The sequence below is a fragment of the Gadus morhua genome, chromosome 13 (genome assembly GCF_902167405.1).
Source record: "Gadus morhua chromosome 13, gadMor3.0, whole genome shotgun sequence".
NCBI lineage: Eukaryota > Metazoa > Chordata > Actinopteri > Gadiformes > Gadidae > Gadus > Gadus morhua.
In genome coordinates this window covers 7339710-7354575 of record NC_044060.1, presented here as the reverse complement: position 1 = coordinate 7354575, position 14866 = coordinate 7339710, and the positions used below count along the sequence as shown (strand labels likewise).

At 47.0% G+C, this 14866-nt stretch overlaps 1 protein-coding gene across 3 annotated transcripts in view; it reads left to right on the top strand.

Moving 5' to 3' along the window:
* The window catches only part of srgap3 (SLIT-ROBO Rho GTPase activating protein 3), a 52318-nt gene that overhangs the window by 503 nt on the left and 36949 nt on the right, over positions 1-14866 (top strand). For 2 of the 3 annotated variants that reach the window (XM_030374573.1, XM_030374574.1), the window contains exons 1-3: positions 1-91; positions 10105-10300; positions 14568-14576. The exon at positions 1-91 is cut by the window's left edge. In XM_030374573.1, coding sequence (XP_030230433.1) covers positions 28-91; positions 10105-10300; positions 14568-14576 — 269 coding nt within the window. In that variant the 5' untranslated portion in view covers positions 1-27. Of the gene's footprint in view, positions 92-10104; positions 10301-14567; positions 14577-14866 lie in introns of those variants that run through there. The other variant, XM_030374572.1, reaches the window with a different exon arrangement.

The following is a 14866-nucleotide window of genomic DNA, read 5'->3' as shown; positions in this document are numbered from 1 at the left end:
GGGTCTCTCCCTCCACCCGAGAAGAAAATGTCATCTACGAAATTCAAGAAAGATAAGGAGATCATCGCTGACTATGAGACCCAAGTCAAAGGTGGGTTATGCATTTTCTTTTCTCTTCTGTTGTCCCCACAATCCATTGTTCCCCCGGAGACTGTCCATGGGGTCTCTCGGACAAGGCACGTTTGTTTTCATCTTCCCCCGAAATCCTGAGATGGGGCTTCTAACAAATGAGTGCAATCCACATGCAGGCTGCACATGGGGGCTATTGTCATTGATAAAGACACAACCGTCTCCGAAAAATGATCTTCAGATGACACACTCTGTGCCTTTCCCTTCAGAACAACCCACCACCCAGCTCTGCCCTGCACCTCAATGTCCTTCTCGCCATGGTCTGAACACAATCCTTTCCTATAGGAACACTGAAAGGCTGCGTTAGATCCGTATACTATTATGCATGGCCCTATTCCATTTGGATTGGAGTCGGACTCAGCATCATTGGCCTTACTATCCCAGGAAGGGACCAGGCCTTGTTGTTGCGATGGAGAGGGTGAGGAAGGATCATCTGCTAGATGTCTAATTCCTGCTACCTAGCTTCTTCAATCTACATTTACTCTTGGTGTGATTTAAGATATGACTCAAATGACGGTCAGGTTGGTTAGACAACATATTTGGCATTAGTGCTATGATTTATTGGCTTTTATTTGGTTTGGGTCATTATCTGTAAGTCAGCAGACATGACTTGACTTGGGGATTGAAGTGTTATTGGATTGCCGCCTCTTTGGCAATGCATAATCACAGAGTGAACAAAATGTTATTTGTCCTACAGCATCCAGCCTCCCGCAACGTTGTTGGGTTTTCCAGACTAAAGCTTCCCTTCTTTGGTTCCTGCTCCTACTAATATGGGCCATTATAGGTTCCGTAGGACTGCAATAGCAATTGAGAGATGGACAAGATATGTAACGCAGCCTCACTCTGTAGCCGCCCTGACAGCACCCGTCGTCAGGGTCAACGCTAGACGCATGACACGATGTGGGCCAGCCATCCAGCATCCACGTGAATTAGCAATGAGACAGAGAGAGGGTCTGGGGGGGGCCGGACTTCTGACCAAGGGAAGGGAACGACATAGAGCCGGGCAGCCGATCTTCCTCCAAGTGGGGCTGGGGTTCACTATCAAAGCTCTGCCCCACCACCGCCACCTCCACCACCACTCATACTACCACCCCTTACTCCCACCACCGCTACCACCCACTCCACCCATTCCCACCCCCACCACCGCCAACTCCACCCATTCCCACCACCACTACCACTAACTCCATCCATTCCCACCTCCGCTAGCACCACCCCCACCAGCACCTCAATCACTACTAACACCACCCAAACCCCACCATAACCACCACCGCCCTCCATTATTCCCACCACTGATATCACCACCCAAACCCCCACCCCCACCACCACCACCATTGACATTTACATTTTGGGCATTTTCTGACGCTTTTATCCAAGGCGACTTAGCGATCGCCAAAGCGATCCACCCGCCCCACCAACCCCCACCATAACCACCACCAGCCCCCCATACCCTCCATCACGTCCCCAAGCCTCACCACCACCACCACCCCGTTTCCCCTTCTATTAGGACCACTTTCCCTTCTTGGTGAGTGAGCTCACTGACTGTTCTGCTCCGGTGGCTTTGCCAGAGCCCCCCCCCCCCCCTCCCCCTCTCCAGCCCATGAGTCATGTACCAGACCCCTGTGGGAGACCTGGGAGGCACAGGGGACCCCACGTCTGCACGGTCAGAATGGGGTTCCAGCATTGATCGACTCCACCTCGGAGACACCTCTCCTCTCCCCGGCACGGCCTGTACGTACGTGTGAGGGATCTCCCCGGAGCCCTGCCTCTCTTAACGCTAAGCCCCCTCCACATGCCCCGCCCTCCTCGGTGCCCGTCGACGGACCGCTCCGCGACACACTGGTCAGTCTGTAGTCTGTGGCGTGACACGCTGCTGCCGCCGCGGCTTGTCAATACAACGGGCCATTTAATGGGCACAAAAGGAGAAGGGGACGGCCGTTTGTCTCGCTCGCAGTCCGTCCGTGGCCAGAGTTGAGATCCTGCGTTGTCTCTCTCTCTCCCCACAACAGTCACCAGTGTGTGACTTGTCTTTTCTTTAGGGTTCTGCTCTGCCACGGCGATGACCGGCTGGCGTGGAACTGAGATGACTGGGCGCGAGGAGGGTGGGGAAGGGTGTGTGTGTGTGTGTGTGTGTGTGTGTGTGGGGGGGGTGCTCTCGGTGAACAACGGCTAGTGTCGTGAGTTCAGCCCCAGTGATGATGGCAGAATGGGACTCGGGAGGGAAGCTGCACCTGCCTCGTCGTGAGTTATTGTGTTTTTGGGAGCGTGTGTGTTTGTGCATGGAGAGGAGAGCGCTAACACAAAAAAATGACTCTCTCATTGATTGCAGCCCGACCAGGCTGAATGGTCACTTTATTATGCATGAACCCTAATTGATCGGTCTGCACAAAGTGATCAGCCTGTGATTGGAGTCGGTTTGGCTCTTGGTGTGTATAACAGGATGTAGTGGTGAAAGCAGCCAATTGTCGTGGTGGAGGGTCTGGCATTGGAATTTAACTTCATACCTGCTGCTACAACAAAGAATATCATAACCGTATAGCCTTAATCCTGTCTTGCTATGAAAAAGTAAACTCATAACTTCTGTTTAGAAATATATATTCGGATTATTTTTCTTTAATACAGCTGAATGTGCCCAATAACCATAGTTTGTGTTCTTTACACCAGTTTAGGCCTCTGAAGAACAGTCCATGTCCCTGCAGGCTGTATGGCCAGCGTGTTGCTCTCTGTCTTTATAATATGTCTGTGGAGACCTGAGACCTGAGAGAGATGACTCGAGGGGTGGGCGTAGTGAGGACCTCTTTGTGGTTTTTGTAGGTGGCATTCTGGCTTTTCCTGTTCAAACATTAACCCCTACTTTCATAAACACATGACCTGATCTAAGGTGAAGCTATTGGTAGGTGTTATCATCAGTCTATAACTAATCGCAATATACTTGGTGTTGAATTCAGACGAATTTGCTCATTGTACAGGGAGTTAGGATGCACACACACACACACACACACACACACATAAGGATTAATAATAAGAAAATCAAAGGCGTTTTACAAACATTTGGCGCATGGGAGTTCAAAGTATAAAAACGTTTGCTTATCCCACAGACACACACCCGTCACCCACACACAAACACACACACAACACACAAGTGCACATGCGCACAGAAGTAGACATGAGTGGCCATTGGAGATGGTCGCGCGACGCCACAGGATATACTCGCTCTAATTGTCTCCACTGCGGGCCACAAACAGCTAATCTCATCAAAGAGGTTAATGCTGGTGATTATTATTCAGAGAGGTGTTTGTCATTAAACCATTGCCAGGCTGGTGGTTGGGTACGTAGTTCTTATTGAAAGTAACAAATAAGAAACATCGCTCTAAACATGAAACAATCAGACAAGCCCTCCACACAAAGGTTAGATTTGACATATTTACCGGCAGTATATAATCACAAACACCTAGAAAGTTATAGCGAGCGAAAAACAAGATGTGTCACTGATTATCCGTGCTGAAAGGACAGCTTGAATACATTTCAGTATGCAGCCCCCATGGCGACCAACACACAAACACCCACACAGACATGCACACACCGGCGTATGCACACTTGTGATCGCACTGATCTCATGTGAAAGACCAGTTTTTACACCTCTGGGTTTCATGTCTTCATGTTTGTGTCTGGTGGGAGGAGGTGTTCTGTGTCATTCTTTCATCATGGTTTATTTGAAGTGTGAATTTAAACAATATTTTTTTGGTAATGAGGGGAAACGGAGAGCGAAAACAAAACCTGCCTCTTCTAACAAGGAATCGGTGCATGGATTTGAAGAATACAATGCAATGTTCAGCAGCAAGGTTTTCCACAATGTGTTTTGATCACGCTGTTGTCATTGTTAATTCATCGATAAACATGAACTCGTTATAACATTAAAATGGAGAAAAGGGACCCGGGGAACTGCTGATTTGTCCTTTGGTGCTTTCAGATGTGAGGACATGCGAGTGGATGTGATTGGTGATCTGGTTCATTGCCGCAAATAGACTTTGAATGGCTTTTCCAGCTTGATTAAACAAGCAGGAGAATAATGGGAGAGGGTTTCTATGTTTAGCTGCTGCAGGCTAACTAAAACCAGACAGATGCGTGCATTATGGCGACAGTCTGCTGACGTGATTAGGCTAGGTTTTAGTTTTAAGCTCATGATTATTCTGTTGAAGATTAGGTTTATTGTATTCTAGGTGAAACATGCTATGAGTGGTATGAGTATGAATAAGATACATCTTTATTGTCTCCTAAGTTGAACTTTTTATGATTATCATCATGAAATGAAATCAGTCAAGAATAACCTTTTATTATAATTGCGTTAAGATAGAATTCAAATATAATTAGTTAGTACTTGATTTCTCTGGCAACCCCAATCCTCCCAAAGGAATCTTTGGTAAACATCATCTGTAATTAATTGTTGATAGGCCGTCAACTCTGTAGTGGCCTTCCCAAAACAAATATAGACGGACACTAATGATGTCAAGTTTTCCTCTGGCTTAGTCCTCCGATTTCAGCTCCAGTTAAGAGACACAGTTTACAGGCTCTCTTCATGACGTCTGTTTATATCTTGGCAGTTGTAACACTATGAAAAGAGGCAGACTCCACTTTGCTCCAACGCAACTGTTAAATTATTTTAAGATGTTCCAACTCCAAACACCGACCTAGACACGGTTATGGCAGGAGGCCTGTTACTGGAGTCGTTCCTGCTTTAGTACTCCCATTCGGATAGATGTTTACTGGAAAACCAAATCACTTTGTCATTCCCGATATTCTGTGAATCCTCCCAGTTTATCCATAAATGCAGAGAATGGCCTTCATTTAGATTGGGTGTGAAACATTGCAGATTGTTTCTTCTTCCCGGGGCTCTGTGTCTTCATAAAACTCTGCCACCCCACAACAACGCCATCAATCTCTCGATGATGTGCAGCTGATGAATGTGCCAGCGGTAACAGCAGCCCTCCCCCCAACCATCATTCTCTCTGATGACACATCCTCCCTCGGTTTTACCTTTACCGGCACGACGCTGAGACACACAGCCTTCCCCGCCCTATACACACACACACACACACCGTCGTCACCTCCACCGTGCTCCACAGCCCCTCCAGCTCCCCTCCAATGAGCCGGTCCTTCGGGGACCGGTGCACGCCCATGTTGCCATGGTGACAACAGCACTGGAGGCTGCCGGTGGCGGCGGCGGCGGCGGCGGCGGCAGGCACGACGGAGAGCGATTGCCTGGATACAGCACATGATGGACAGCCAGGCGGTGAGCCGGGGCGTGTTTCAGGGGCTAGCGGCTTCCAGCCTGCTATAGCAGGGGCCTTGGCCTCCCCGAAGCACAAGAGTCATATAACATCTGGTTGACAAGATGATGATGATGGCACCGGGACTGAGGTGAAAATCAATGTGGGAGACAGGGCTCTGACGGGGGTGATGTGTGTTGTGCACGCCGCCTCTTCAGTTCCTCTCAGAAAGAGTGGATTCTTTTGTTTTTTTCTACAAAAGACTGAATCGACGTTTAAAGTGAAGCCGAGTGGTATTACCTTGTGTCTGTGTGTTCTTGGGTTCTTTGCAAATCCCGCTGCAATCCTTCGCACTGTCAGACCTGTGTGGGTACCTGATGCGTCATCATTTGACCTGACGATCGCTCGCTTCCTCAATCCGCTGACCGCGCTACAGCGTTTATCGCGGTTCAGCCAGCGTACGGCGTGTCGCCCGCTCAGCTTTACCTTGAACTTTACCTTGACATTACCAAGCGTCAACTTCAATTTGAGAAAATGACAAATGACGCAACATTTGTACCTGAACTAGGTGGAGGAGGTGTTCTTTTATTTTGACACCATCTTAGTTGCACCCCCCTCGATTGGAAGGCGGTGGTCCGCCATTGGAAAGTGACGAGGCGTCCGCTGACAGCTGCCAGCCTGCTAGGGGCGGCCATGAGCGGCCTACTGTTAAATTGATACTCCCGGCTTGTTTGTTTACCCCCTAAATGTTTGCTGCATTGGACGCGACGATGTGTGCATCGCGGAGAAAACAAAGAACAAGTGGGATTTGATGGAGACTAAAATGTGTGCTGAAAGTGCTAATGGATCAGTGCAGGCGCTGTCTCTGTGATCCCTACATGGTATTGATCATCTTGAGGGGATTAACAGCAGGCGAGAGCAGGGTGGGATTAGTCCATCCACTTATCTTCCGGAAGACTCTGTGCGGAGGGACGGAGGGGGAATTAGGCTTGGCGAAAGGTTTGCGATTGTCTGACTATGATTGACAGTTTGAAAAGTGTGGGCACTCAAGTAGACCGTTATAAGGAATAAAGTCTTGCCTTGGGGCGATTTGCCTGGCCCTGATGTGTGTGTTTGTTTGTGCGCATGCATATGAGTCATCATTTTGAAATAGGTGTGGCCTGGGGATAGTATTTTCAGGGTGGCTTATGCCTTCCAGAATACACGCACACATACAGAAACACAAACGCAGCTTGATATTTGAACAAAATGTTCAGTCAACGAAAAAAACGTTCATTTTGGATCATTGTCCTTTTAACCTCACCTGCCTACCGTCTATTCAGTCAGCAGGTTGGTTATTCCCCTGACCCTGGTCTGACTGATTGTAAAGAGTGATTTACTCCGATTGAGTAACGATAGCTCTATTCTGACTGAGTAACTATAGCTCTATTCTGACTGAGTATCAATAGCTCTACTCTGACTGAGTAGCTATAGCTCTACTCTGACTGAGTAACTATAGCTCTACTCTGGCTGAGTAACTATGGCTCTACTCTGAATGAGTAACGATAGCTCTACTCTGACTAAGTAACCATAGCTCTACTCTGCCTGAGTAACAATGGATCTACTCTGACTGAATACGGATGGCTCACATTCTTCCTTATGAATGAGTCAGACATTGCCTTGACCTCCTTTCACCTGAATTACCTGCAACGTCTCAGAGCAGCAGTCCTATATCGACATTCCACACCCATAAGCCCCTAGTGTCTAGACTTGCCTTCATGAGCACACAACACGATTTCATTGCTTACTGACTAATGAACATTTCTTCCATCTTATTGTCAGGGCGTGTACAGGTTCGTATTGTACACGCCTCGTATACCTAAAAGCATCCTGGTCGCCAGATGAAGCTGCTCAGACTGAGAGCGAACGGTCAAACTGAATGTCCTCCTTTCTGGAACGTATCCATTAGTGTTCATCAGCTAATTGGGCATGTCAGGCTAAATCTTGAAGTACACTGCAGATGAAGTAAATACACTGCAGAAAATACAAGTTGAGGCTTGGTCAGCATCGGATACAATGACTATTAGCCCAAAGTCAGAAGTGTTCTACTACTGGTGTTTGTTTCAGTGTCCACATGAGATACGATGAGCTGTAGATTTAAGGCTCACATATCTGCTGGCCCCAGTCCTTTATTCTAATTACTCCTCATCATACCTTCTAGGGTTGTTAAGGATGCTTCATTATCATGATGATGATATGTTTAATATGTGCTATCTGCTTATTAATACTAAATTAAATGCACAATTTAAAATGTACAAATTTGTATAAACTTGCATAAGTAATAGATTTGTATATCATACATATGATAATGAAAGGTGTTACATCAGACTTTTAAAATCAAAACATTTCAAACTTAAATATTCATAAGATACACCCTGTGGTGGCAGAAAATAGTAATTCTATTATAAATAGAAATTTAGACCCAAGGACGAACAAAAGCATGGAAGTGAAATATTACAAATTCATAGAGTTTCAGTGCTTCATGCAAGGAAGAGAGAGAGAGAGAGAGAGGAGAGAGAGAAGAGAGAGAGAGAGACTTCTCACAAATGTGACCTATTTTCCGCAAATCTGTCTAATGCACTTCTGCAGGGATGTTGGTCTTCATTCCAGAGCAAAAAGAGACCCATCTCATCAACAACACCAGACTTGGCATATGCCTCCCAGAAAACAACAGCTTTCTGGAATGCCCCAAATTACTACGTTGTGCCTTAGCAAAGTGGCATATCCCCATGGGCTCGTCCACGTTAAGAGACCCTGGTCGCAAGTTCCCCGCCAAATAAAGTATACTTAAACCCCGGGAGAGCGAGAGCGAGGGAGGCCCCCACCATGAAGGGCAGGGCTGGGACACGAGGGTTAACCGCCCACAGGCCGGGGGGGCCGTGCAGCACCACATCACAGGGAAACGAAAGGCTTCCCTGGGCTTCAGTCTCCATGCCCATGCAAACGACCGGCTTCTCCTGAATACACGATTCAGGAGGCCTGGACGGATCCATGGGAAGGTCTCGGCTTACCCAATGCCACAGCGTGCAGCATGGAAACGAGGCCCGTTTTGCTACTGTGGTTGTGGCACGCAGTCGACTGGTGGATGTAAGCTGGCTGGAGTGTCACCTTTGTAGGCCCGGATAAGTGTAGGACTTCTAAGCCACCGCTGTCGTGCTTTTTCTCCCGTTGAGATGTCTGAATTTGTTGTTATATGAGTTGTGTTTGGCACGGAAACCATTTTGCGCAATTTGCAGGAGGAGTTTACGATATACAGTGTTAGCTCGTCAGTGTTTCAGTGTTTTGTTTTCAAGTTGGGATTATACAATTTGATGATCCATGGGTGGGTCCTCAGATGAGATCATGAAATAACAATACAGAAGCCTAGATTCTGGCAGAAGTATTTATTGAGATCAGATCAAGGTTAAGCTTTTTCCAAAGGGTGTGTGCTTCTGCTTTATACTTCTGCCTAAAGGGAAAACAAAGAAATTGGGGAAATGACTTGTTTAATGTAAAATAAACCATGTTACACATGGCACATAACAAGCTCCATCCCATTGTTACGTAATGAATGCCCATGAGGAAGAAGGGCTTTGATGCCAACGGTTAACTTGTTCATTTGCAGCGGCTTTATTTGATCAGTACTACTGAAGCAGCGGACTCAGATTTTGTGTTTTTGTTCTGCAAAACAGGCCATTCTTTGTTTCTGGACCAGTCTGCATCGCCACTGCACAAAGCGGAGTCAGGTGTCTGGTTCCCCATTGGCATTGTGGATCTGTAAACAGCCTCTTAGTGTCACGTTCCCCCCTCATCCCGTCGCAAAGTGTGGTTCCCCATTTCCATTCGGCCTACAAGGAGGTGGGAAGAGAAATTGGCACAATGTAGAAACGGTTGATCATAAGTAGTAGAAAACTTTTTTTCAGGCAGAGCTGCATACTAACCAGGTAGAAAGAAACATCTATGTTATGTATTTTGAGTGGTTCTGTTGGACAGTTTTATTCCATTGAAAATTAATTAAGGCTTGAATATTAATGAGGTGCGGCCAGAGACTACTGCAGGCTGCTATTTCAATTCCGCCCTCAATGGCTTCATCAAGCGTAAACCAATGGGTGATCCCACAGACACTTCGTCCATATATACTACAGTCTTTGGTAGAAAGTGACGTGGTTTTGATTGATCCAAAGTACTAGTCTGATGAGGGAATCAACTTGGGGGAAGGACTAGAGCTTGTATTGCATAAGGGCTTTTGCTTCACATGTTGAAAGAGACCAGACAATCTACATTTGTTTTTACAAGGTTTCAAGTAACAGAAGTCTGGCCCTTGAGCACATATCAATATCGCACCATTCCCAGCAGTAATGGTTCTGAGGGAAATGAAAGGGCCGGTGATTCGGTATTGACCTAGAGTTTAAGTCATACATCAATATAATAGCAACAATGTCAGATGAGACTTCTGGAATAACAGGAACATATGGAGAAACGCTGTAGGTCTTTTTTTTATCCTTAACAAAACAAAACCTGAGTAGTATAGTATAGGTTGAATTCAGGTATATTGATTACAACTTTCCCTTTCAGTTATGTCATTTATTTCCAATACCCAGAATCCTCGCGGGTCACTCACTCACCGTGCTCCACGATGTGACCAACGCACGCATCATAACCCAACTGTGTGTGTGTGTGTGTCCTTCCTCAGAGATCCGGAACCAGCTGGTGGAGCAGTTCAAATGTCTGGAGCAGCAGTCGGACTCTCGCATCCAGCTGATGCAGGACCTGCAGGAGTTCTTCCGCCGCAAGGCCGAGATCCAGCTGGAGTACTCCCGCAGCCTGGAGAAGCTGGCTGAGCGCTTCTCCTCCAAGATCCGCAGCTCCCGAGAACACCACCAGTTCAAGTCAGTCGGATTGTTTTGGCTCTGTGTGTGTGTGTGTTCTTCTGTGTGTGTGTGTATAGGTGTGTTCTGCTGCGTGCGTGTGTGCTTCTGTGTGTGTGTGTGTGTGTGTTCTTACGTGTATGTGTGTGTTCTTCTGTGTGTGTGTGTGTGTGTGTGTGTGTGTGTGTGTGTGTGTTCTTGTGTGTGTATGTGTTTGTGTGTGTGTGTGTTCTTCTGTTTGTGTGTGTGTGTGTGTGTGTGTGTGTGTGTGTGTGTGTGTGTGTGTGTGTGTGTGTGTGTGTGTGTGTGTGTGTGTGTGTGTGTGTGTGTGTGTGTGTGTGTGTGTGTGTGTGTGTGTGTGCGTGCACGGTCTGTCATTGTTTCGTAAACATAGCCAGTTATTTGCGTCATCTGCGCTCCTAAATCCTGCCCATGAATTATAATAATAGATGTTTTCTTCTGTTTGGTGGAAGAAAGCTTTTGTTGAATGCGCTGCACCCTCCTCTCTGTCTCTGCCTGTGTTCTTCCTCGCTGTGGTGATGAAACAACAGCTTGTGATGATCATGATTACCAGGCAGGTAATTGGGCAAAACACTGCTGATTCGCAGGTGGAATGCTGCAGATCGTAGAGTAGATTAAGTGTGTGCTGTACATCATAACTGGGCTCTCTTCTCATCACTAGGCATCCTTTAATAAGCACCACAATGCGGCAAGACTCTATTACATTAAAGGAGAACTTGTGTTTCTCATCGTGGACCATATTTCCAGATCATTTATGGCCTGATGCACTAATGCAGACAACAGTTTTTGAAATGCGTGCAACATTTACTGAAAATACTTTAACCTTATGCCACAGGGTCGGGCTGTAAAGTAATCCTTTGGGGAGATAGCGACCAGCTACTAGTCACTTAGACCTGAAAGGATCTGAAAATCAGTCAAGGTTGAAAAATCCAGCAGTTCTACCTCAAAATTATGTGCCAAGCTGTTAGTATTAATATGGAATCGGTAGGGGATGTTTAAAAGCCAACTTGTTGTCAAATGATGAAAAGTGCTGAAGTAAACGGAACAGCCCCCCAAAGTCCAATATAGAGATGTGTGTCTTACGGCATAGTATATATATATCATCAGTGGTTCCATTCCCTTTAAAATTGCAAAAACTACGTTGGTGTATATGTTAGACTGTTCATCTCATCACAATAGATTTTGTCTGAAAAACGTTGTATTCGGACAAATGTACATCTGCATCATATATTGCAGATAACTAGCTCACAAACATTGGATCCTGTCTGTAAACGTAGACGTGATCATCGTCAAGGTAACACCAGACACAGATGGCCTTTTCCTTTCTTAATGTGTTTATCGCCTACCGCTGTTCATTACTGATGAGGCATTTGAGGCTTTGTAAGAGACGGATTCATTATATCCATTGATGCAGTTAGTAGTTATTGTGTTACTGTCAAATGATATGCCTTATCATGGTCGAAAGCATTAAGACACAGCTCATGTAATATTGATAGAAAATATTGCCTGTCTGGAATACTTAAGAGCAGAGCATGAGGTTCAGGTTAACCCTGTGTGTGTGTGTTTGTGTGTTTATGTGTGTGTTTGTGTGTGTTTCTCGTTGCTTTGTGTGTGTGGGTGTTTGTTCCTGTGTATTTGTTGCTGTTATACAGCTGTTTTTGTTCTGTGTTCACATACGCGTCTCTTCGGGGAAAGTGGGATGAACGCTAACACAGAACACTATCATCTATCCCATGAATTCATGTTCTGCCTTTCTTTCTTCCCGTTTCCGATGTTTTGAGACGCTCTACATTGAACCTCGCACAATGTTTCTATTCCAAATATGTCAGCGCACAGTAATTACTGTAGCTTTGCCTTCTCTGACAGAATTTCAACTCATTTAGGCTTAGCAGCGCACACCAGCCGCCCGCCTGTAGTTTAGATTTGTGGTCCCATATGCCGCTTTTTCCTTTAAGCGACGCAACCTTTTCACCAAAACTTTCATTTTTCTCTTTGTTTCCAACGGCCCGCAGTGGAGCGTATTTGAAGCTTTGCTTTTAAGCTTTGGGAAACGCATTAAAACAGCCAATGCTGGAGGCCGAGGCGGTGTCCCTGTGTCCCCGGTGTGCCCTCAGCCTTTTGATTCAGCGTTTGGAGTTCCTCTGCCCTTTCTTTGGCTGTGGCGTTGATAAGCAGCGGCCAGCGGGCCGCGTGCTGGGGGATTACGGCCCCTCCCCTCGGCCCCCGGTCTGCTCTGATGTATTCACTCTCCCCTCCTTCGTCTTCCTTCAAATGCCGTCTCCGATTCACATTCAGACTCCGACGGTGGCATTAAACACAACCGCGACCCAACCAAAGCACCTCTGCAAATAACATTTAGCCTTGCTGAGGGCCTCCAAATAATGGTTACATCTGATGTTCTGTTTACTCTCGCGTCCTTGTAGGCCTCCTTCTGAAACAACTAGAATGCGATTATGAAGGCGATGATTCCTCTTAAAACAGTTTAGGAGAATGTTTAGCGTCAACATCTCTTGGGTTTGAGAAGCCATTATCTTTGTTTGCCTTGGCAGCTTTTCTCTTTCTTTATTTCTTTCTTGCGAAAAATCTCATATGCACGTTTATACGTGGCGGTGTATTTGATATAGCAAATAATAAAATGTAATAATGCTCCGAAAAAACAGGGAAACCGACTGTGCCCTCGTCTCTGCCTTTTCCATCGCTTTATCCTCTCCCGTTTCTCCTTTCTCCCCTTCTCCCCCCCCCCCCCCCCCACCCCCTCTTCCTCCCCCCAGCTCACCCCTCACCCAGCTCTCTGGAGGCTCGTGGCTTATAGCTCGTCCCCTGCATGTTAACGATAGCCTGCATGCAGAGGGCGCGAGGAAAACACAAACAGCCATTTCGAAGCTCCACTGACTCACTGGCCATCAGCCCTGCACTCTGGAGACGTACTGTATAGCGAGGCAAGGCGCCTTTACTGTTCTGTGTGTGTATGTGTATATAATATATATATATATATTCAGACAGACAGACCGATATATATGTACAACTATAGACTAGGAGGTGGCCACGCCTCTTTCCAAACAAACTAAGACTTATCGGCACTGTAAACAATATTTATTCTCTACATTCTGACAGCCATCCCTGAAATAGATTGTTTGGACGGTAACACGGGTCTCGAAGTCCCTTCGCTCTGCAGTAAACACAGAATCAAGATTCTGGGATACCGCTCCCACACTCTCCAATCACGAGACAGAATTCCACAAAGAGGGGGTCCTTATCAAGATTACAGGTGAAGCGACTGATTACCGTGCCCCCAGGAACGACCTACACCACCCAAAACAAGCCAAGCAAAGAAAAGTTCTGCAGAAGAGAAAGCTGCCAGGATGAAAAGACAAGAGTCCTGCAAGACCCGCCCATTTATGGGGACCTGGGGGAGGAGGAAGGGGAGGCCTCACTGTAAACGCATACAGGAAGTTAGCCAAAACGGACTGGAAGCTTTAGAGTAGAATATTAGCCCTAGCTTAGACTCCCAGAGACGCTCCCTGTACGCAGAGCTAATTACCAGCTGCTCAGTGTCCGGAGGCTGGGGGGATAAGGCTGCCAGTGGCGGGGGGGTTGTCTCACTCTGGCAAATAGCGTTTAACCCCTTCCACACTCTCTGCTGCAATCAGTATGCACTGAAATGTTAACGAATGACTCATGCTAAATAATACTGTCTAATTAATTAGGCAGTATTCGCCTATCAACATAATTTTGTCTGGATTTTTTTTAAATCGTGTTACATGTTTACGAATCCAGTCGGGATGCACACGGCATGCTATCCCTGCAGTTGCTTGTCACACCGATGGGGTCGGGATTGAAATCCTGCATCTTCGTCATAATCCAGCGCTCTGCGTGCAGCGCCGCTCTCTGACCGTCCTCAGCATCACCACGCTCCGGCAGAACCCCTGGTACCGTTTCACCACGCCTCCGGCAGAACGCCTGGTACCGTTTCACCACCTCCAGCAGACCAAACGACATTGGGATGGTTTTATGATCATGGATTCAGGTGTTATCAGGCGCCATGTTAGACCAGGAGGAGGAGGAGGAGGAGGAGGAGGAGGAGGAGGAGGAGGAGTGAGATCCGAGGTGTGACTGCGTGATGGAGGGAATGTTGCTCCAGAGTAGAGCCTCTGCCTTGTCCAGCCACATGCTGGGGATTAGCCAAGGTTTAGCAGTTAGTGCTTGTTCCCTGGGTCTCTCATCCATAAATGGCAAGTAGACTCCAAGGAGCTGTGGTCTCCAATAGGGAGGATAGGTCAGTGAAGCACAGAACGGGTGCTCCATGAGGCCTGTTAAGACAGAGTTAGAACAGAAGTAGGCCACCCCTGGGAGAGGGAGAGAGGACATGGAGGGGAGAGAAAGTGAGACAGAGAGGGGAGAGGGAGAGACAGAGAGGGGAGAGGGAGAGGGAGAGAGACAGAGAGAGGGAAAAGAAGGGTGGGAGCAAGAGAGAGGGAGGGAGAGAGAGAGAGAGAGAGAGAGAGAGAGAGAGAGAGAGAGAGAGAGAGAGGAGAGAGAGAGAGAGAGAGAGAGAGAGAGAGAGAG